Genomic DNA, 24,185 nt, shown 5'->3' on the forward strand with positions numbered 1-24,185 from the left:
ATTAGTAGTAGTAGTAGTAGTAGTAGTAGTATTTGTAGTAGTAGTAGTAGTAGTATTTGTAGTAGTAGTAGTAGTAGTAGTAGTAGTAGTAGTAGTATTTGTAGTAGTAGTAGTATTTGTAGTAGTAGTAGTAGTAGTAGTAGTAGTAGTAGTAGTAGTAGTAGTAGTATTTGTAGTAGTAGTAGTATTTGTAGTAGTAGTAGTAGTAGTAGTAGTAGTAGTAGTGGTTTACTTCCAATTCGTCTAATGCCAGTTCGTCCAATTACCAACTCATCTACTATCATTTAGTCTACCATCAGTTCGTCCGCTATCCACATGGCCATGGTGCCAAATCGTCCACTCACCATTTCGTCTCATAACTAGTTGGTCGAATGATGAATGAATATTCTTTTCATTCGTGCAATGGACAGAATACATGTACTTCATTCGGTGAAAGATGAAATGAATGATCCATTCAATGGTTCATTTCATCTTTCATCTCATGAAGTATTATGTCCATAGCACTCGTAAACATTCATTATTTGTATATTACCCTGATGGAAGTGATCAACAAATGAATTATCTCTGTCGTAATTTACAGAAGATTGAGGAACCAGGCGGTTTCCGCTCTCTCGGATTCCGAGGATGAAGATCAACCAATCGCCATGCCACGCCCCCCTCAGGCCGCGCCTCCTGCTTCCACTCCGTCATCATTGTCTCTCAGTCAAAGCATCCAATCAGAGAATGGGGAGATCCAAAGGATACTACTGGACCAGGATATAAGTGGTCTAAGTCTTGGACCTCCTGGCCTAGCCAAAGCAAAGAATAAAGGTAAGACTTTGAAAAAATTGTTTCTTCACAAAAGAAGAAAATCAGGGTGTTTCAGTCAGGTGGATTTTTTTTTAAAAGTAAGATGGAAGCTCAATTTTATGTGGAGAATGAAAGGGTTTTCATGCGTAAGTGTTCTTTGAATACAATGTATGTTTTATTTTCTAAAAGTAGTAAAAATACAATATAACATACACAAGTAGTTACAAAACAATAATAACAATAAGCCACTTCGTAGATCCTTTCTGCGCATGATCAAAAGATTCTACGCATGATCAGAAGAAGGTCATTTGTACTAAAGTGACATGGTGCTTTAAAATCTAATGAGATAAGCACCAACTTTGATGTCTTGATTATTCATATATTCTTTTGAATTGTCGTTTTCATTTACATCCACAAAAGACAACAATGCTTCCACGAACGACTGGTATTTCACAGTTTGTCAAGTACATTGTGCAACATGCTAAGATATGCATTCAATGTAGGAATGCAACAAATACCTTATTAAGTTTTCATTGGTGTGCTATTCTAGTCACCTGGTCTATTCAATTTCTTCATCCTGCTATGTAAGGCAAACTTACGTAATATCTTGCTTTGAAATCTGCCTATCGTGATGAAAGAAATGAAAGGTCATTTGACCAAAATTGCCCATGAAGTAATTACGAACTGGTCTATATGATAGGGTTGGATAGCCAATTTCAGAGCTGTTGGGCATGACAGTTCTGTTCTTTCATTGGGTCCAGTATGGATGTAAGTTTGCCGTTTGCAAATTCTAGGTGATGTGTGCGGTATGTTAATTTGTTTCATTTTCAACATACAGATGTATGGACAGCTCACACTCCTCCCACCAGTAGACCGGCCACGCCCCTCTCCTCAGAGGGCCGGCCCTCGTCCAGGGAATTCCGCCCCATCATATCGCCTGCGACCTTTAATCCTCCTGGGATGACGAGATCGGCGTCACAGAACTCCTTTGTGTCGTCTTTCAGTGGTACCTTTGCAGATTCCGGGCCGTTTCAAGATCAGAGAGTCACTTCTTCCCGCGAAAACCTGGTTGATAGAGGTCAGTTTGATAATAATTTCCTATTTTTGTATTGGACTGAACAGGATACGAATAATGATTATAATAATTGTCATTTAATATAGCGCTTTATCAATCTACAACTGCTCAAAGCACTTCACAATTATTATTACTCGGTCACTGGATTCATAGCATTTCAAGCAGCTTGTTAGGCGCTTACTTGCTAAACAAACCACAATGATGGCTGTTTCCTACCGGTACCCAATTAGCACCTGGGTGAGAGTGGCAAAGTGTGGATTGACGCCTTGCCAAAGGATGCTAGGCCATGGTAGGATTCGAACACACGACCCTCTGAGCTTCCACCGTGGTGGAAGCACCATGAATACATGTAATAGGCGATTTTGCCCTCTTTTTGGGTGACACTACTGTGCGCCTGCGTACGATGTTGACCCAGAAATTAGAAATTTGGCCTGTTCGCTGCAATCGATAGATGGTGCTCCATGTGGCGAATCCAGGGTATTAACCTTGAAATTGGTGTTTACTGCAACTAATTTTCTTTTCTTTTTTTAACTCTGTTCTGTTACCCTTTGTTGTCTTGCAGGAAGGAGCTTGTTTGAGGATAATAGTTCTGATGGATCATCACCTATTTGTATGATTGCTAAAGAGAGCCCAATCCCACCTAAAAGAGAACAAAAAACAGCTGTACATGGTGAGAAATTAGATAATATTCAATGGGTAGAGAAGTGGGAGGAGGAATAGTAGTAGTAGTTGTAGTAGTACTAATAGTATTAGTGGTAGTAGTAGTAGTAGTAGTAGTAGTAGTAGTAGTAGTAGTGGTAGTAGTAGTAGTAGTAGTAGTAGTAGTAGTAGTGGTAGTAGTAGTGGTAGTAGTAGTGGTAGTAGTAGTGGTAGTAGTAGTAGTAGTAGTAGTAGTAGTAGTAGTAGTAGTAGTAGTAGTAGTAGTAGTATTTGTTGTAGTAGTAGTAGTTGTGGTAGTAGTATATGTGGTAGTAGTAGTATTTGTGGTAGTAGTAGTAGTAGAAGTAGTAGTAGTAGTAGTAGTAGTAGTAGTAGTAGTAGTAGTAGTAGTAGTAGTAGTAGTAGTATTTGTGGCAGAAGTAGTATTTGTGGTAGTAGTAGTATTTGTGGTAGTAGTAGTATTTGTGGTAGTAGTAGTAGTAGTATATGTGGTAGTAGTAGTATATGTGGTAGAAGTAGTATTTGTGGTAGTAGCAGTATTTGTGGTAGTAGTAGTATTTGTGGTAGTAGTATATGTGGTAGTAGTAGTATTTGTGGTAGTAGTAGTAGTAGAAGTAGTAGTAGTAGTAGTAGTAGTAGTAGTAGTAGTAGTAGTAGTAGTAGTATTTGTGGCAGAAGTAGTATTTGTGGTAGTAGTAGTATTTGTGGTAGTAGTAGTATTTGTGGTAGTAGTAGTAGTAGTATATGTGGTAGTAGTAGTATATGTGGTAGTAGTAGTATTTGTGGTAGTAGCAGTATTTGTGGTAGTAGTAGAAGTGGAAGAAGGCACAGAAGAATAAGTGGGGGTACATGTATTAGTGGTTCTAGTAACACTAGTAGCAGATACATACATGTAGTAGTAATAGGAGTAGTGATGATGATAGAAAAAGTAGTAGTAATAGAAGTAGTAGTAGCAATATAAGTAGTAGTAATAATATAAGTCGTAGTAGAAGTAGTTATAACAGTGATGGTGGTGATAGTAATAGATACATAATTTCATTCACCCATTTCAAATAATTTTCCTTCAAGAGTCAGAAAGTAAAATGAATATGATGCATATTTTCAGGAACAATTCAATTTCTTCACATTATGAAATAAGGTAGCAACTCTCTGCAATTTGCACTTTGCCCATTCGAAATTTGAAATTGACCCGTGCTTCACTTTATTTCACGACTTAGAAAAGTTGTATCACCCTTCTGTTAAAGGGATGGTCCAGGCTGAAAATAAAAAAATCTAAATAAATAAGTAAAATTCACAGAGCAAAATGCTGAAAATTTCGTCAAAATCACGAAGTTTTTGAATTTCAAAGTTTATCAATATTTTATGAAAACAGTTATATGCACATCGTCATGAATATTCTTTAGGTGGGCTGATGATGTCACATCCCCACTTTCCCTTTTCTTATATTATTATATGAAAACATAAATTTAAATATTTTTTTCATACACGTGTAAATGATGTGTCTCCTGTATGCTGAAATAAGTTGCATAATAATGCAAATCTTTAAAGTTCAATAACTTTATTTGTTATCCTATTATGATCAAATCTTCAGCATTCTGCTCTGTGAATTTTACTCTATTTGTTAAGATAAAAATATCTAGCCTGGACCATCCCTTTAAGTAAGTATAAAGAATGGGATATACCGGTTGGTTCATAGCAACTTTTAATATCAAAATTTCATATTTTCAGGTTGGACCTCCTGTCTGCTACCCGGAATATTAGGATTCAGTTTGGGTATTAACTGTGCTGCTGCCCTCTACTTCTTGTACGGGAGATGATCCAGGCCTTCGTTACTCCCATGATGCTTTGTTCTTCTACAAGGAACTCTGATCATGATGTACCGTCCTCAACATTGTCTTGAAATGAAATAACCATGATGATATGATGATATGGTAGAGAAAGGCTATGCAGGTCCATGGTCATTGAATGTGATGCTGCCCTCTACATTTCAAGATGAATGTGTCGTCTCATTGATGCCTTGTTCTTGTATGAGGGATTTTATCATGATGTGCTGCCCTCTATGTTGTGTCTAATCATGAAAGACTGTACGCTGACCTCGATACAACAATGATGTACCCTGGTAATGATAAAAATGCTATCAACAAGCTATGCCTTCCGATGTGATGCTGCCCTCGGTGTCTTGAGTGGGAGATGTTTTCCCAATCCCATGATGCCCTGCAGTTATATGTCAGCACATTGACTGCGATGCTGCTTTCAACATTTTGTATGGGAAATGGCAGATAATATTCTAGTCTGTATTGAAGACTTATATGCATCATTTATGTAGGGCTTAATATAATTTTTTAAAGTGCTGCATACTACATTGTATTGCCCCATGTTTTAGCATGGCTACCTGGATTAGCAGTGCAAGCATTCAAGGAATCCTTCCTACTGAATACCCATGTCTACTACACCTGGGTGGAGAGTGGCAAATTTAGATAAATGCCTTGCCAAAGGACACAAATGATATTTCTGGTACATGTGTGCAAATAATTAATTGGTCACAATGAGAAAAAAAGACCTTTTTTATAAATGACTATGTTCCAAAAGTGAGAAAAATGGGTCAGACACCAAACTTGCATAGGCAGGAATAGTGTCGATTCCAATGGTTTCCCAATCCATCCAGACAATTTTTTTATATGTAGGCCTATGGATGTGCAACTGGATTCAAGGAACTGATTCATTCTATCTTAGCATTAACTCATCTGCTGCCCTCAGTGTTATATTTGTGAAATGATATCGGCTGGAATTATCTTCTCGCACTTGGTAATCCACTTGTTCCATTCCATTCGTGTAAATGGATGATCTCAAAAAATGTTGAGGTTGCTTTTAGTGGCACCATATAAGTAATGTATTTTGATTAGCCATCATTGAGACAATTTGATTTTGCTTTTTTTCTGAACACACTAAATGTTTTGCTGCGATTTATATCAACTTTCTGACTGTAGCTTGCTATTTGGAATATGGGTCCATGACATTTGCTCCGATAGAAAATATGCACATTAAACCAAATGTAAAACCTAGCCTCCAAACCTCGATAAACCCTAATCATTATTTTTTTACATTATTGTGAACCAAAAACTTAACTCTAACCCTGTGCCCTCTGAGATATTAAAACCGGAGCAAATGCTTGAAGGAGCAAAAGTATCACCAACGGAAAATGATATTCATCTAAAACTGTCGCGGTGCTTTGAATACAAATGTCTACCTGAACAATGACCGTGGTGCTTCTGTCTGTTAATGTGAGTGAGCCTCAAGGCCATGTAAGGCTGCACGTTATGACAATAAAATTGAAATATTATGACATTGATAATTTTTTTAGTGAAATAAATGAATTGACGATATTGTGTCCATGATTTATCGTCTCTCACAAATCACAATGCTGTAAACAATTGAGGTTTTGGACGGTAATCTGCCATGAAATGTTATAAAACCCTGGGCCCAGTCTTACAAACGGTAATGATTGATCCAATCAACCACAACTATGGAAAGCCAGCAACGTCAACATCTGAAATTCATGTTTGTTTAAAATATATTCTAGATGTGATTTTAAGTCATGTATTTAACATTTTCTTTCAAATTCAGGGTGCTTTTTTTATTGCGGTTAATGCGGGTTAATGCAACCATCATCATTCTTCAGTTAGTGTTGATTTTTTAGATAATCTTGAATGTTATTAGTGACAGATCTTGGGGTGACTCTAGAAAAGATGATTGCCCCAAAGAATTTTATTTGGGGAAATTCATGCTGTTTTATTCATGAGTCCAGTGTTCTGAATTGGCGAGTCCACTCTTCAAACAGTGGACTCATGAATAAAATAGCATGGATAACCACGGTAACAGGCGTCAATTTGGCGCACTGTGACAAAAGCACACATCAGCATTGGACATTTTTTAATACATGTGGTAAAATAAGCGTCATCGATACAGGAAATTTGCATAAACCATGGATTATACCGTGAGTTTTCGAAACCATCTTTGTGAATTCGGGCCAATGAGACTGCAACCATTGCTGTATTTTTAAAATACCTCCTTTTCTAAGCTGCCCTCAAAATGTTTAAATTGTGAGATAAAGTCATTATTGGCCCAGTCACAATATGTTATTTAAAAAAAAAAGATTTTGGTTTGTGAACATCACTTCAATGATTCATGTGGGATAACAAATTGTGAATATCAACAGCTAGCGATTATCAATTACCATTGTATATAGAATCTACCCTACCATGATGCAAAAAGGCGAAACATGCAATAAAGTTCTCTATCATCAAAATGTGGTGCTGCCCTCTCAGTCAGGAGTGGGAAATGACTGTCTGCATTATTATAGAATTTCATTGAAACCAAAGAGAGTGCATCATCATTATTAAACTCAATTTATTATGATATCAGTGAATACTCAATATGTGAGCGTATTATGATGATATTATTGTTGGGTATTTTGGTTAAACATTCATTACTGTATTTATTTTATTGATGAATGCACCTCATCTCCACTCAGCTATGCTATGTTGTTATACATGTTTATTCGTTCTGTGCTTTCTCTGTGATATTAAAATACTTTTCTACAAGATTGGCATGAAGAAGAATGTGCATATATTGTTTGAATGGGCAAACCTGATTAAGTTTACAAGAGAAAGTGTTGCTGATGGTGATCAATATAGCTGTTTACAATTTATGCCTGACAAGGTACCTGGTTGGTGTCTCATAAAGCTGTTGTAACTTATGTCCGAATTTATTAAGAACTGGTGATCCTTTCTTGTGTAAAATGATACACACTAGATTTTCATTGGTGTTGATGTAGTTCCTAAGAAAGGATCACCAGTCGTAGTTAAAGTTGCCCGTAACTTACGAAAAAATTTATAAAACGCCCACCTACATGTATTCTTGGATGCTTTATATTAAAGATTCCCAATCATTCTAACGAATCTCTTTTATAAATAACCCATAAATTTTCACAGCTTTCATAAGGTCAAAAATTAATCTTATTTTGCTCCTCAAATTGGCAACAATTAATTTTCTAATCATTTTATACTTTTAAGAGTAGAATATCAAGATAACAGGAGTTTAAATTAATGATGAAATATCAGTTTTACTGAAAAAGTGCCAAATATCGGGATAACAGGAGTTAAAATTAATGATGAAATAGTAATATTACTGAAAAGTTGCCAAACTAATTTTTAGCTCATCTGGCCCGAAGGCGTGGCGTGGCGTCCGCTGTCCGTCGTTTGCCGTCCGTCCACAATTTGAAAATGCTACTACTTCGCCATTTCAAGTCCGATTTCAATTCTGTTTGCTTTATATGATAGCACTAGGTGGGGCATTCAAAACTTGTACACAGAATTTTGAAAATCATTAAATATGCTAATTTATGCGCATTTTTCAAAATTCACAAAAAATGCTACTTCTTCTTTATTTGTTGACCGATTTTGATTTTTTTGCTTCCATCTGGTAGAGCTTCATGAGGTTCACCAAACTTCTACACAGAATTTTGAAATTTTGACCAGAAAATTTTTATGCTAATTTATGCGAAATTAATTTATGCATATTTTTTAAAAATTCACATAAAATGCTTCTTCTTTATTTGTTGACCGATTTTGAATTTTTTGCTTCCATCTGGTAGAGCTTCATGAGGTTCACCAATCTTCTACACAGAATTTTGAAATTTTGACCAGAACAATTTTTATGCTAATTTATGCGAAATTAATTTATGCATATTTTTAAAAATTCACATAAAATGCTTCTTTATTTGTTGACCGATTTTGATATTTTTTCTTCCATCTGGTAGAGCTTCATGAGGTTCACCAATCTTGTACACAGAATTTTAAAATTTTGACTAGAACAATTTTTATGCTAATTTATGCAAAATTTATTCAGAAATCACAGAAAATTCCTCTTCTCCTTTATTTGTTGACAGATTTTGATTTTTTTTTCTTCCATCTGGTAGAGCTGCATGAGGTTCACCAAACTTGTACACAAAATTTTGAAATTTTGTCTGGAAAATTATTTATTCTAATTTATGCAAAATTTATTCATAAATCACAAAAAATGTTTTTTCTTCTTCATTTGTTGATCAATTTCAGTTTTGTTTGCTTTATATGATAGCTCAAGGTGGTGATACAAAATTTAAACATAGAATTTTGAAACTCATTGAATCTGCTATTTATTCATATATTTTCAAAACTCACAAAAATTGCTTACTTATTTTTTGATTGATTTTGGTTATTTTTGTTCCATCTGAGAGCTACATTAGGTTCACCAAGGTTCTACACAGAGTTAAGAAATTTTGACTAGATAATAATTAATACTTAATTCATATGAAATTTATTCATAGATCACAAAAAATGCTTCTATGTCATTTCTTCATCAATTTCAATTCTATATCCTCAATTTATGTCACCAATATAATTCACTACAGTGTCAACTGGGCTGAAATTAAAATTGTGTTAAATTGTGTTGCGAGATGCCGGATGAGCTCCACATCATTGATGTGCTAGTTTATTTTACGTTTTATCATGTTGCCAATTTAGAGGGTGTAACACTTGATGAGCTAAAGTTTGATTAGTTAAAGGACAAATCCACCCCAACAAAAAGTTGATTTGAATAAAAAGAGAAAAATCCAACAAGCATAACACTGAAAATTTAATCTAAATTGGGTGTATAATAAGAAAGTTATAATTTGAATTTTTGCTTAATTTCACAAAACAGTTTGATTTCCTCTATTAGAATCCAAATCTTTCTGGGGTGGACTTGACCTTTAAAGAGCTTTTATTTAGAAACGTCATAACTTTTTCTGAATATTATGAATTTCTCAAGCTTCTGAGGTAATGTGTGTGCAACACAAGTTGCCAATTTTCCAATTCGTGCTATGATTCAAACTTTTATGATTGGTTGAAAAAGAAACATATTCAACCTACGTTACACCTCATTGAATATATTGGTCACTCTCTCACTACATTGCACTTGTGTCTAATAGACTATTTATGGTTCTATGAAATTTGCTCTAGCGACAATTGCTGTAAGAAATCTGTTAAAGGTAACAGAAAGAAGTTGCGGCAAAAAAAATTTAATGAGAAAGTCTTTGAAATCAAGGTTAGTTGTCATATTATATATCTAGATCTGGTGCATTAATTCAAATTTATCTTTGTGATAAATTATGAAATCTTAGCTCAAAACTGATAATTTTGATGATCACTTACAGAAAGCATATGTTGCTTGGAAAAATACCCGACATTTGATGGAATTCTGTGTTTATTTTACTCATTTCTCAGCAATTACACATTTTCTTCCAGGGTCATTTGGCACATACATTATCTTCTATTTATACATACAAGCACTTGGGTGGTAATTTTATTGGATTCTGTTGAACGCATTTTGAGATCATTACCACAACTGGTATTTATCTTTTAATAATAATAATAATTGGCATTTATATAGCGCTTTATCAATCTACGACTGTTCAAAGCACTTCACAATTATTATTACCCGGTCACTGGATTCATAGCATTCCAAGCAGCCTGTTATTAGGCGCACACTTGCTAAACCACATCGACGGTTGTTTCCTACCGGTACCCAATTAGCACCTGGATGAGAGTGGCAAAGTGTGGATTGACGCCTTGCCAAAGGGCGCTAGGCCATGTTCGAACACACGACCCTCTGATTACAAGGCAAGAACCGCTACACCACGGCGCTTCCACAAAGCCAAACATAAAAGTTGACCTCCAAAACTAATAAACCCCAATCCTTATATTTACATTATTCTGAACCAAAAACTCTTACAATCCTAACTATCCCCTATGCTCTCTAATATGCTTTTCACACTGCATTTCCTTAACCCCATACTTTCTTTTTTTCGATTCACACTGTCATTCTTAACCCTATACTATTTGCTTAGCCGGGATTAACACCCTAACCCCTGGACTATCATACAACTCATGAATATTGATGATTTTACCATATAGAGCGCGATTAATGTGTAATTTCGACTCCTGTGATTGGCCAATGCTTAGCCCCACTTTTCCTTAGCCCTGTTTTGTTTGCTTTACACTGCATCTCTTAGCACCGCAATAAGCCGGCTAACCCTGCTTTTTTGCAGGACCAGATGGTACCGTACTATTTACCATGCTAGCCCACTTTGCTAATACATAGTGTGAAAACAAAGTGGGCTAAGCTTAACCCCTGGAAATTGGTGGGGCTAAGACCCCGCCCCCCCCCCCCCCCTTAGCCCCACCAATTTCCCCGGGTTAAGTAAAAAAAAGTGCAGTGTGAAAAGCAAATAATATGTTAAGACTGGAGCAAAAGTTGTGTCACCCTAATTATGTGTAGACTGTTACATTAACAAAACTTATTCTAGATTGGAAATTGGTTTGTAATTGGTAGTAACGTAATAGGTTTGGGGTTCCATGAAATTGCTCTGGCGACAATTGCTCTGTTGTGAATTCCACGCACAATTGGAATTGCCAACTTTAACCCTCACCTGAATTTAACACTATCCTAAACCTAAAGCTAAAATGAAACCCTCTTCCAATCTTAGCACCAACTGTATATCTTATACCCTTTTTACACAGGCTAAAATTTCCTTAACCCCGTACTATAGGTGGGGCTAAATTGCCATTTAGTCCCACCTATAGTACGGGGTTAAGCTTAGCCCACTTTCTTTTTACACAGCATTTTTGCAAAGTGGGCTAACCCCACCTTTAGTACGGGATTATTTGGCCCTGCAAAAAAGCAGGGTTATCCCAGCAATTGCAGTGCTAAGAGCGATAGTACGGGGTTAAGATCGCTAGTGTAAAACGAAAGTGGGCTAAGCTTAACCCCGTACTATAGGTGGGGCTAAATAGCAATTTAGCCCCACCTATAGTACGGGGTTAAGGAAATTTTAGCGTGTGTAAAAAGTGTACGAGTGAAGTACTTGTACTACGAATGATCGACAAAAACCACTAGTCCGGGGTTAGCGAGTTTCGTGTGTAAAAAAGCAAGCATTCCTTATCCGGGGTTAGCAATAACAATTTGGCATGTGTGAAAAGGAAAAAAAATAGTACGGGGTTAAGGATAGTACGGGGTTAGCGATAGTCCGGGGTTAAGAAAATCCTGTGTAAAAAGGGTATTAGACAAAATAAAGCCCGGAGCAAATGTGTCACAAGTTTTTGTCGGTTTGGCGCCAGTTTCACTGGAGTTACCATTGTATGATGGTATATTTCCAATTCATCAATGCCAATTCATCCAATTTCCAGCTTGTCTACTATCATTTGGTCTACCATCGGTTCGTCCACTATCCACATGGTCTAATTGCCATTTGTCCACTCACCATTTCGTCAAATAATCAGTTGGTCCAATAGCCATTTAGTCCATATACCATTTTGTGTTATTGATCTATGGGGGTGTCGCAAGAAAATATTTGCGATCAATTGCAAATATTCTGTTGCAATTTTACAACTGATAGATCAACGTTATTTATAGCAGATCAGGGAGGGGCCTGTTGCATAAAACTTTTTACCTCAGAAAACTCTGGTAAAAACTGAAAACTAAGGTTATTTTTAGTCTGATTTCTGCCATTGAATTTAACACGGCAAACTCCGGTAAAAACAACCTGAGTTTTCTCAGGTAAAAAGTCTTATGCAACGGGCCCCAGATACAACTTCTTGTTTCAAGGAGCAGATTAGCAATATGGCCAAAAAATAGACTTGCAATTGATCGCAAGTTTCTTGCAACGCCCCATAAGTGTTAATTGTGCAAAATGAATGAAAATAAAATGGATATTAGACCAACTGGTTATGAGACAAAATGATCATAGATGAAATGGTGATTAGAAGAAAGTGATGATTGAACCAAATGGTTATTTGACCAAATGGTTGTTAGACGAAATGTTGATGGACGGAGTGGTATTAGACTACATGAAAGTAGACCATTGTGGTGAGTGGACAAGTTGGCAGTAGACAAATTGGCAATTTACCTGTATGATAATGCTTTAAGGGCTGAATAAAAGCTGACTTGTATTACATATATCATATTATTATGAAGATGACAAAGCACAAACTGGTCGATCACTGCAAGAAACTTCTACCAGCATCCCTGCCATACGCCTTGCAACCTCAGAATGGAGTTTAACTCATAAATGGCATTTATGACCATCATAAAGATGTTCTTTCAGTAGTAATGCATGCATTATAGTACAGTGACAATATATTGGTGCTTCAATCTCCAGTTACAAAAAGATAGTAGAGGTATGAATCCGGGGTATGAATATAGTCTGTACATGAATAATATCATTTACTTATTTGGCTGATAAAGTTGTGTGTGTTGAAGTTGTATTCACATGCACTCATCTTAATAGTGTTTAATATAATTAAGAGGTCATGACCTAAAGAGGCACAGAGAACGTTGTGACTTGTGAGCGTATTATTTGTCGGATAAACCAAGTTAGTATGAAATATGAGATCATGAATTTGTATGGGCAGCTTTATATTTACTAACAAAATTGAATCCAAGGTGATGTCTGGAAGAGGCGCAATTAGATATGCTTTATACTCGCTATCGGTGAGGAAAATGAAGAAATGTTTGGTGGAAGAATTGTCTTGATACCTTTAGATACATGTATTACTTTCAAATATTGGCTCGGTACCGTATGTGATTAAAAAGGGGGGGGGGGGCAGAAACGAAAAGATTTAAAATGTGGGTAGACAGAATGGGAGCAGAATGAATTCACATACCATGAATACTAAGTAAAAAAAAATTGGCACCTCACAGATCCCCAATTTAAGGAAAAAACATATCATGAACATATAATCATTATACATAGCCAAGAAAGAATATCTTCTCCCAAATGATTTGATGCCATATTTATGTGGTACAGTAAGTGCTAATGGTCAAATGATCAGGAGGTATTCTTTGCAGTGATGTAAATTTTGATTTGCGCCAATTAAAGTAAGGCATGACTGCAATGAGTGAATCCAGATGTCAATGATGCCATAATCCTACAAGGATTCCATTAAAATCCATTTCAAAATCACCTTTTCAGTAATTTACATTAAAATTGTGGAATAAATACATTGTAGTATCAATTCTCAAGTTAATGTAATTGAAAATGGATTACCAAATGTGTTATACTAACTCACGTAGGATAATGACACCGTTTGCATTGGGATCCATTCATCGCATTCTTGCATTACTTTGGCGCAAATGAAAATTTACATCAGCGCATAGAATACCTCTCTCCTCCAAGAGTTAACACATACCACATAATACGGTATCGAATTATTTGGCAGCTAGCGAACAGACTCATTCAAGGGATATAATAATCATGATTTGATGATTTACGAGGTGTCAAATTTTGTGAACTAACACGGTAGATAAATAGAGATACAATGATGTTAATTGGTTGACTGGTAGAGATGTAAAAGGAAGAAAAAGATCGAGAGGGGGGGGGGGAGAAATCAATGATCAATACATACGTAATACTGAATGAAGAGAAGAAAACGATACTGGTATGTGTAGATTATGAAGTTGAGGAGAAATATAAAAGGTGGAGATAGGGCTAAAATAATGAGTCAGAGGGAACGTTTCATGAAAAGATTTGCCGGACATTTTACTATTATCCGACAAGTCTCCCTGATTCATCCAACAGTTACCATAAATTATAGTAACTGCGCTTCTCAGCCAATCATAATCAGGGAAAGATGTCGGATCTGATAATTTGCCAGATGAAAATGTTTATGAAGCCCTCCCCAGGTCTGAATAATTTTGTATCCGCCCATCATGAAATCCATATCTCACCTATAACATAGATATATTGATAGATAGATAGATAGATCGATAGATATGGATAGATTGATGTATAATGCCGTAAACCTAGTTTCTTTATTAACATTGACCAAGTAACACAAAGCTCAGCTTATTGAAGAATACTTTACGATTGGTTGCATTGACGGAAAGCAGTATACAATATATCATCGTAAGAATCAAACATGCGATCAACCGCTAACATTTGCGTTACCGAACCCACATGATATATACCAGCATAATAAAACTCGAACGGATCGGCAAAATAAAAAATATATATATTTCTGCCGGTAGTCTCATGCGTCCAAGATCAAAAAACATTTCGATTGATAAGAGTTTTTCAATTTTGCACGTACGTCAGTTCAATCTTAATTCTGATGGTATTCCGCTTATCTACTTAGCGTAGGGCAAACATGGTCAAGATCATTGCTAAATTATTTGGATATGGTCATAGACTTAACATGAGTACCGTCGAGTGCGACTTCAGATGTGGTGATCTTTAGAAGTAGTGGCTGCAAATATATCAATCCGTCAAGTTAACCAATTCAGTGGAGGATTAAAGAATCTTAAGGAAGGATATAAGGAAACCGAAAGTGAATTTCATGGTTCATCTATAAAAAAAACGGAATTATTTTCTTCTGAAGTCATTCACTTTTTTTCTACATTTGAGGATCATTCGATCACATGAAGGAAAATTAGTTTAACCAACATCTAGTTTCATTTACTGACATTAAGTTCTTAAGGATATATTGTCCGGCATCCGTTTTCAAAGGCTCTTCAAGACGAAAATGACAATCGATGGATCCGCCGCACGACCGGGCGCAATCGAATACGTCGACGAGAAAAACGAAAGGTCCAGACTTATCCTCAACGAGTCGACGTCGTCGACGGCGGACGTGCGTCGAGATCGACGCCCGAAGAGAACCTTCTGTCAACTTCTTCGGCATGGCAGCCAACAGTTCGCGCTTGAGTTCGCCTTCAGTTGCGAGACGGCGCTGGGTACGCCCATACTCCTTGAGCTCGGGATACCGGAAGTGCTTCAAGGTCTCTGTTGGGTTCTCGGTCCAATGCTCGGTTTCGCTCTAGGTCCTCTGGTGGGTTCCCTCAGTGATAACTGTACCTCGAGATGGGGTCGTCGGAGACCCTTTCTCTTGGTGCTCAATCTTCTCGTTATTGTCGGCAGTGCTGGCTACCTCAACGTGCAGTATATTCGTAAGTATAAGGAATAATTGATTATACATTAATGAAAACAATTGGTTATGATTTCAGTTCAATTCTAATAAAAAATCTATATAAAACAGATATCCTTGTCCAGTTTCATTCATTGAGTTTGCAATTAACTATTAATTTATTAGCAGACAAATGACGAGAAATGAGCATGGGTGTCGTCGATCCCGGGGGAGATATATCCCCACATAATATGTGTAAGGATTTGCCTTTGTTAATTTACGGTCGAGCACCATGATGCATTTTTGATAATAAATCATATAACAAGTATGATGGGGATGATAAATGGAAGAGGGTACAAGATGATCATGATTATGATGATGGTAATATTGACTGTCGTATTGTCGTATATACGCATGATGATCATCATTCTTTTTTCCCTCGGAATTTTCTTGTTTATTGTTACTAAATTAAAACATTCCTTGTAGAAACTGGTAGAAACAGTAGATTGAGAAAGAAGAAAAACATAATAATTGATTAACATATTCATGTATACACTTTTAAGAAGGTTGGGCAAAAAATGCCCAACTTTTAACCAACCCGAGGCAACATACTGTCCACACAAGTATTGGTTAAAAATCTCCCCAAATTGGGTAATAAATTTGCTCAACTGGATAATTCTTGCCCAGAATATATACTGTATATTTTTACCAACATACATTATCCAACACAGTGGACAGTATATGTTGCTACACATTTAAGTGTGTATGTTTTTGCACATGATACTATCTTTCATTCCGAAATCAAGCACATGGGGTGTGTCCCGTTTATTTTGCCACCTTTTTGAACGTCACTTCATTTTGCCATTATTCTTTATCTCGGTTTATGCTGTAAAATTAGTGAAGAACATACAAAAGAACTGCGAATTTAAATTTGAAAGGTAGCCTCATGAACGGGTTCGATCCTCGGCCGAGTCATACGAAAGACTTATAAAAATGGGACCTTCTGCCTTCTTGCTAGGCACTCAGCATTATATTGGAGAAGGGTAATAATAACATCATGTAATACAGGGCCCGCTGGTAGAGCAGTTTCCCAACTGAAGTGCCTACCGGCCTTGGTAAATAAAACGTTAATATTGGTAATATCATTATTAAGGAATTAATTAATATGCAGTCTTAAGACTACCCCCCCCCGCGGGCCAACAGATGGGACGTAGGCGCTCCAAAAAATTTCATTGCCACGAAGAAGGAGAAAAGAAATACAAGGAATAGTATAGCCTAAGGGTGAAATATATAATTATATTTTATACTGTTGAATATTATTTTCTATCAAAATTAGATTTTATATTAAAAAGGTAAAAATATCATCATTAATATCTTTAATCTGCCTTTCAATTAGAAAACGATGGGCTCAGCATGGCAGTTGCCCTTGTCGGTATATTGTTGGTCGATCTATGTGCATTCCTCACCGAGTCGGCGTCAAGGGCATATCTTCTCGACGTCTGCGATGTCGATGACGTCAGTCAGGGTCTTCTAATGAGAACGGTGTTGGGAGGTAGGTATTTCTTAAATATTTTATTTTTTTACAAATGGTGTGGAATATTGGCACCCGCCCCTAGGAGATCTACAATTACTATCAGAGAACAGACACCATCCCGCCGATTCTCTGAATTCTGCCCCATGCCCCCCCCCCCATTGATGTAATCTTGAAATTTGTTTCAACATTGATATTTATTCATTTTTCTCTCTTTGCTTAAAGGGGAAGTTCACCCTGAAGAAAATTTTGTTGTAAAAATAGCAGAAAAAATAGTCAAAAATATTGGTGAAAGTTTGAGGAAAATCCGTTAAAGAGTAAGAAAGTTATTAGAGTTCAAAATTTTGGATTTGTGACGTCATAAACGAGCAGCTGCCCCATGTGTTATGTAATATAAAATGTATGAATTTCAAATTTTGTATGGTTCCTGATGACTTAATTTTGTTTTCTTTCCATGATCGGGTGTGAAATGATTTGTCTATTGATATATAAAAGTTCCAGTGAAAACTATTTTCAATTTTCTGAGAAAATGACATTTCATTGATTTTTTACCATTCGCTATGTGGGAATACTGCTCGCATATGACGTCACAAATCAAATAATTGAAATTCTAATAAGTTTTTAATTATTTGATGAATTTTTCTCAAACCTTCGGCAATATTTTTTATTATTTTTTCTGCTATTTTTACAATAAATTTTTTGTCAGGGTGAACTTCCCCTTTAAGGTGTCCCAGAACTCAAAATGTTATACTCTAAAAACGAGAAGTGTAAACTTAACGTTTGAAAGGTTGGAGGAGTGACAACATTTTCTAAATCTTGCATTTACCACTTTAAATGGTTTTATCCAACACTTAAAATGTTGGATTCAGCTTTATACAAGGTTGGATGTAACATTTGGAAAGGTTGTCACTCCTCCATCCTTTCAAAACAACCCCGTCCCTAAAAAAGAAGGCTGAATAAAAAGTAAAAATGACAATCTACAGATGGGGATAAAATTCAGTCTCGATAACACCCCCGTCAAGTTTGTAACTGATAACAGGTTTACTATTCATGTCAGAGAATCTTATATAAATCAACCCATTTTTATTGAGTGAAAACGTTTTTAGGCGCAATAAAAGACTCTCTAAAACAGTTATCTTCGATTTCTCTCATTTGTCTGAATTAAACCCTTCATCTAACTCTGATGATGTATAAAAAAATAATATCCATTTGCTTACCCCTGCTCTACAAAACATATGGTCATACACATGGGGGTAGTTGCCCTCATAAATAAACGAAAAAAATGTAATTTTAGCTAGAATGTTCACAAAATTTGTAAAGTGTGCACGAAATCCTTCAATTTCACTTTACCAAACGCAATAGCGCCCCGAAGACTAGCTCTGTCGCTTCACTCTCTCGCTTTTGAGTTTCTTCGAAAATTCTTATGCGTCGATCCTGCCCCAGCAAAATTATACATACGGTGATATGCTACAGAATATTTTGATATGGGGTACGCAACCTAATTTTTCGAAATTAGATAGAGATAAACAAGGTAATCAGCAAAAACTGTGGTGTTAACCGGTGTACATAGAGGATCACACCAGTTATTTTACACCGGTGTTAAATTGGTGGTGTTAGTTTTACACCTATAGGTGTTATTACAACACCTTCGGTTGTTACATTTACACTCTTTGGTGTTATGTTCAATCTCTAGGGTGTAATTTTAACACCTCAGGTTGTGGTCCTCTATTAACACCAACTGGTGTCAGTTCAAAAACCACAGTTTTTACAGTGTACACGACCTATACGTCTCTCTTTTGTACGCTTTTCTACTCTCCTACTTTTTCTTCCTCATGTAGTATCTTCTTGTTTTCCTCCTTTTTCACTACTTAAAAATTATTTTTCTTGAACTCCCCCCGTGTAGCTCAGACCCTAAAGAAACTTATTTTAAATGACGTTCTCTAACTCCAGGTTTAGGATGTGGGATTGCTTACGTCATTGTTGGCGTCGACTGGGTGGACACGCCGATCGATTCGGTGATCAACAGTAACTACGAAGTCGTGTTCCTTTTCACTGTCTTGGTTTACCTCGTGTGCATGACGTTGTCGATGACCAGCATCGCCGAGGACCCACTGCCATTGGAGCGGGAAGATGAAAAGGAGAGCGAGGTCGCTATGAAGACAATCAAGAGATATACAACAGAGTTAGTTTTTCATTTTGATTTTGTATTGTTTTTTTGTTGTTGTTGATTGGGAACTTGGAGCCTTTTGTTTTTTGTTACATTTATTCAATAGTGGACATGGCACCGGGTGGGGGGGGGGTACCATGTAGGCCTACAAAAACGAGAAAATAACCATCGTATTATGATTTTATACATGTTGAACCCTATACCCCCCCACACACACACACACTCACATGCCTACACTTTCCAAATCATTCTGTTTAATCAGAAGCCAAAGCTAGTCGGAGATTATTCTTTAACAAATTGAAATTGAATTGAAAATAAAGATTCATGAATAAAAATAGATATTATCAACAATATTGCTAATAAAAACTCTTAATGAAAAGGAGCCATAATGCATAGAGGAAATATAGGCAAAGTGTAATCAATTATGTATAATTTTTTTTATTTGTCAATAATAAAAAAAAATGAAACCAAAAAGAGACATGGTTTTGCAGAGCTCTGAAAACGTCAAATGTTTATCAAACAACAAAGGCCAAATCTGCTAAACTGAAGAATAACATACATGCATGAACGATTCAGGTCTTAAACATACGTGATGATAATTCTAATAATAAAATAATGATTTAGTATTTAGGAGGCGTATATAGGTTAAGTTGCCTTCTCAATATCGCGCCAATTGCCTCAGCATGAACTAACCAATTTATCATTTCTCTATATGGCTTTTATTTGTGCGGGCAAGGCAGGATCTAATTCCATGGGTAATAATATATATTCTGTAGAGAGCACTTTGATTGGCATTGTCATTCCCATGTATTGAGGGCTAAAAAATACATTATCATGATTATGTTATTATCATTATCATTGTTGTTATTATTATTATCATTGTTATTATTATTATTATTACTACTATTAAAATTATAATTATAATTATCATTACCATCATCCATTACACATCCATACTTTTTATTTCATTGTTTTGAATATTACATATTCTTTTATTATCATTATTATCGTTATTAGGTTATAATCTATGATATATTTATTTACTTTCCACTTATTTTTTAAAATTCACTTTATGGGGATGGACTACATTAACCAATTAATATCTATCAATTAGACTATTTTTCATTAAAAGAAAATGTTTTTCGACTTGATTCGGACACGGTCCAATAAGCCTCCACCCCTCTTCACTTCACTAACCCTTCACTACTTTTTTTTTTAAGAAAATCATGTTAAATTCTGTTCCATATTTCAGAGCCGACACAGAACGACAGGGTTCATCATCTGACGAGGAGGAGGTAGCCCCGACGTTAAGGGAGCGCATCTCTTCGATCTTCGGTATGCCCACATGCATGAGGTGGCTGTGTCTGACGCATTTCTTCGGTTGGGCATCGTTTACCACCATCGTTCTCTATTTCACGGATTACTTCGCCCAGGAAGTGTTACACGGTGAGTCTGAGGGTTTTGCCGAGACGACATTGAGCTTGTTAAGGTGTCGAATTGGCGAAACTCTAGGGCTTTCACACCTATCATGCCTAAACGCAGAACGAATTAAAAAAACACTGAGTAGATTTATTACCATGACAATAAACAGCCGAAAGGTCTTTGTCGAGAATCGGGGAAGGAGAGCAGCAGTTTCGACCTAGGTTTCGGAGACTTCTAGGTTGTTCTTTGTCATCAGGGGCATTTAATACATTTTCCATTTTCGAATCTGTTGTGCATCTCGGCGCGGAATCTCACTTTATCGACTCGCAAGATAATTCAAATGGCGAAGACAAAATGGGTAACGCAACTTATACTAATAAAAATAACATTCCGCATTTATAGCGCTTACAACATCGGAACGACGCGCCGTCTCTATTATTACCCCGGTCATTGGATCTTTGCATGCCCGCATCTTCTCCACTCCCTGGGGAGCATTCAACAAGAGTTCCAAGGCTCAATTGTAAGCCATACTCCGTAGGCTTTCGCATCCTTCCTGGTACCCATGGGTAGAGATTGGCAAATATTGGATTAACGCTTTGCCAAATGACGTTAGGCCAAGGTGGGATTCGAAAAGACGACTCTCTGATTAAAATGCGAGAGTCAGAACCTCTACACCACGCGGCGCTTTGTCTATTTGGAGCGATAATGGCAGTTCCTTTACTCTTTTCGTAACAGGTATCCCGACAGCTCCGATAAACAGCACGGCCTTCCAGGCCTATCAGGAGGGTACCAGGTACGGGAGCTGGGGGCTCTGTATCTTTGGATTCTCCACCGCTGTTCTCTCACGTAAGTTCGAAGATAAAGATGATGAGGATGAGGAGGAGGAAAAGGAGGAGGAGGAGGATGGTGATGATGATGATGATGATAATAACAACAACAATTAAATAATGATTACAATAATAATGATGATGATGATGATGATGATAGTTATTTCTTATACAATCTTAGAGATCTTGGAACCTTTTCGTCCCGTATTTACCACCAATTAAGGCCCCTCAAGAAGCAGAAAAGGGTTCTCATCCGTCCTTTAGAACAGTTTTTGGTTCTACATGTACAACGAACACTTTTAGGTTCTTTATCAAATTGGTAATGTTCTTCACACCACCATGAACCCAACAGGCTGCATGAAGAACTCGCAAGGGTTCCATGTTAGAACAATTTCAGTTCTACGGGACTGTTAAGAAGCCTTTTGGGCTTTTTTGAAGAACCCAATTCTCCATTTCTCACACTCAATCCCCCGCCTTAACTCCTTGAAAACCTTTAATACAATCAATTAAGGGTCGAAATTTGCATCAACTTATCGCAATCTTGCAGACGATTATTTTCTCTTTATATCTTTTCATCCTTCTCTCCTTCCCTAGTCATCTTCCTGAAGATCCAATCATGTTTCAGTACCAAGGTGCTCTACATTGGTCCTCCCCTCATCTTCGGTCTTTGTGTGGGCAGCATGGCGTTCCTGGTCGACTATCCCACGCCGACCCTCGTCCTATGCTCCAGTTTTTCGCTCATCTTCGTTACCATAACAACCATCCCCTACGATTTACTCGCCAACTATCACGACGATGAAAATGTAGGTTGCATTATTTCAAAATTAACTTTTTAATCGCTGCTATTAGTATACTGTTCCCGTTTGTTTATAGATGTGTTTGAAGAATATCTCTATTTGCGTCACCCCCCCCCCTATTAAATACGGGGACGGGGACATGTGCCCCATCTCCAATCGTTTGCCCCCCCCCACAAAAAAAAGAAAAAAAGGGGGAGGCAAGAGGAGAAAATGTAGTAACAGGAGGAAAGATCAAGGAACTAGTCAGTGAAAAAAGGAAAAAGTAACTTGATAATGGCAATAAGGATGTTTCCTTTGTCATTTTTTGTTTCCTTTGTCATTTTTTGTGTCACAATTGTCAATTTTCGCTCATGCGTTCTCGCACCATATAGCTCCTGTACCTCACTTGTCAAATAGGGAGCATTATCTCTCAAGCAGGATGCTTAATTATGCAATTGTGGGATTCAAATCTATTTAAAAATCTCATTTTTAGAAATTTGATGAAAATTGACTTTTCGCATGGGAGGGGGGTGGGGTGGTCGATCTATCCTTCTTTCCCGCGTATGTCCCAAAATCTTTTGTGAAAACCGCACCTCTCTTTATTTGCAAGAGAATCCAGAGGGACCTGTCGGGTACATTTTAGCACATTTAGCCAATATTTTGTTAAAATAATGAGGGAATATTATTTTCTTGGCGTAGACTACACGACTATATGGCGCTATGCGATCGCTCGATGGTTCGAACGAAGCTAATATTGCCATCGTCTTCATAAATTCGTTTATCACGTTTTTTGTGATTATAATTGCTTTCAAAGACAAGAAATAATGATAATACTGGATCCTGAATGGGGAAATGTATTAGTTTTTTTTTCTGGCATGAATTATCATGTATAGCATCACATAAATCTATCATTATCACTTCCTATACATGCATTTTCCAACCATGTTTCCCTTATTGTTCGTTCCTTTTAGTTTACCCATCCACCGAATGGACCAGTCCGCGGACAAGGGACCGATATGGGCATTCTGTTCGCGATGACGTTTCTCGGTCAAATCGTCGTCTCAATTCTGATTGGTCCGCTGGTGGAAGTGACGCAATCACAATTACCTGTCGTCATCTTGACATCAGTCATGGCGTTCTCGTCTGTTATATCTGCTTTCTTTGTAACTTATTGAATAAAAACTCATTGATCATTAAAGTGTAGAAATATTTTATGATGATAATATTATTCCGCTTATATATAGCGCTACATATTACAGCAACGACGCGACGTTTCTAAGCGCTTTGCATACGTACACTGCAAAAATACCAGTGTTGATAAAACACTGGTGTTGATTTAACACCATCCCGGAATCTATCCACACCAGAAAAGTGTTAAACTACACCAGTTTGGTTTCGGTCTAACACCAGACAGGTGTTTATACAACACCACTAACAGCATGGGTTTGATTCCAAACCGGTGTTATTTTAATACTTCTCTGGTGTGGACATACAGTATATATATATATAGATTCTAGGCTGGTGTTAAATCAACAGCTTTTGCAGTGTGACAGATACATTAAATTTCCAAGAAATAAATCATCTTGTTTAAGTTTCGGGGTGATACTACATGAATACTAAAATCAAAATTCTTCTTTACTCTAATATCGGTTCATCGTAGCCCATGGCAAGGCTACTTTGGCATCAATACGACTTAATCACTTGTATTTCTACAGGGAAGCTCGCTATAAACTCGAGTTTTTACTTTTTTACTACACAGTACCATTCGGAACTAGGATTGTATGCTCTATAGACTGGAATACTCATATCACATTTTAAGACAGATTTTTTTATCGGTTCGCAAAGGAGTTGTGTAATGAGCGGCGGGTTTATCTTCAGCGAAAACCTTAAGATTTGATAATTATTATACAGCATTATTATAAACCCGCTGCTCACTACACCACTAGCAGACTAGTTTGCTT

General features: G+C 36.8%; 2 protein-coding genes across 2 annotated transcripts in view; both read left to right on the forward strand.

The window, feature by feature from the left end:
- The window catches only part of LOC121427585 (transmembrane protein 201-like), a 19,294-nt gene extending 14,662 nt beyond the window's left edge, over positions 1-4,632 (forward strand). The window contains exons 8-11 of the mRNA XM_041624051.1: positions 581-810; positions 1,628-1,867; positions 2,427-2,534; positions 4,253-4,632. Coding sequence (XP_041479985.1) covers positions 581-810; positions 1,628-1,867; positions 2,427-2,534; positions 4,253-4,341 — 667 coding nt within the window. The 3' untranslated portion in view covers positions 4,342-4,632. The remainder of the gene's footprint in view (positions 1-580; positions 811-1,627; positions 1,868-2,426; positions 2,535-4,252) is intronic.
- A 10,409-nt stretch (positions 4,633-15,041) lies between these two features.
- LOC121427551 (proton-associated sugar transporter A-like) lies at positions 15,042-23,567 on the forward strand. Its single transcript, XM_041624000.1, has 7 exons — positions 15,042-15,544; positions 16,898-17,053; positions 18,983-19,214; positions 20,452-20,645; positions 21,357-21,467; positions 22,043-22,251; positions 23,196-23,567. The coding sequence occupies exons 1-7, from the start codon at positions 15,121-15,123 to the stop codon at positions 23,397-23,399; spliced, it is 1,530 nt and encodes a 509-aa protein (XP_041479934.1). The 5' UTR covers positions 15,042-15,120; the 3' UTR covers positions 23,400-23,567.
- The last annotated feature ends 618 nt before the right edge of the window (positions 23,568-24,185 follow it).

Source organism: Lytechinus variegatus, chromosome 14 (assembly GCF_018143015.1).
Source record: "Lytechinus variegatus isolate NC3 chromosome 14, Lvar_3.0, whole genome shotgun sequence".
Classification (NCBI taxonomy): domain Eukaryota; kingdom Metazoa; phylum Echinodermata; class Echinoidea; order Temnopleuroida; family Toxopneustidae; genus Lytechinus; species Lytechinus variegatus.

Bases quoted from the DNA above. Each gene is read 5' to 3' on its own strand.
- LOC121427551 (XM_041624000.1), top strand. From the start codon at position 15,121: ATGACAATCGATGGATCCGCCGCACGACCGGGCGCAATCGAATACGTC. The intron at 15,545-16,897 runs GTAAGTATAAGG...CCTTTCAATTAG, and splicing joins CCTCAACGTGCAGTATATTC to AAAACGATGGGCTCAGCATG. The intron at 17,054-18,982 runs GTAGGTATTTCT...CTCTAACTCCAG, and splicing joins AATGAGAACGGTGTTGGGAG to GTTTAGGATGTGGGATTGCT.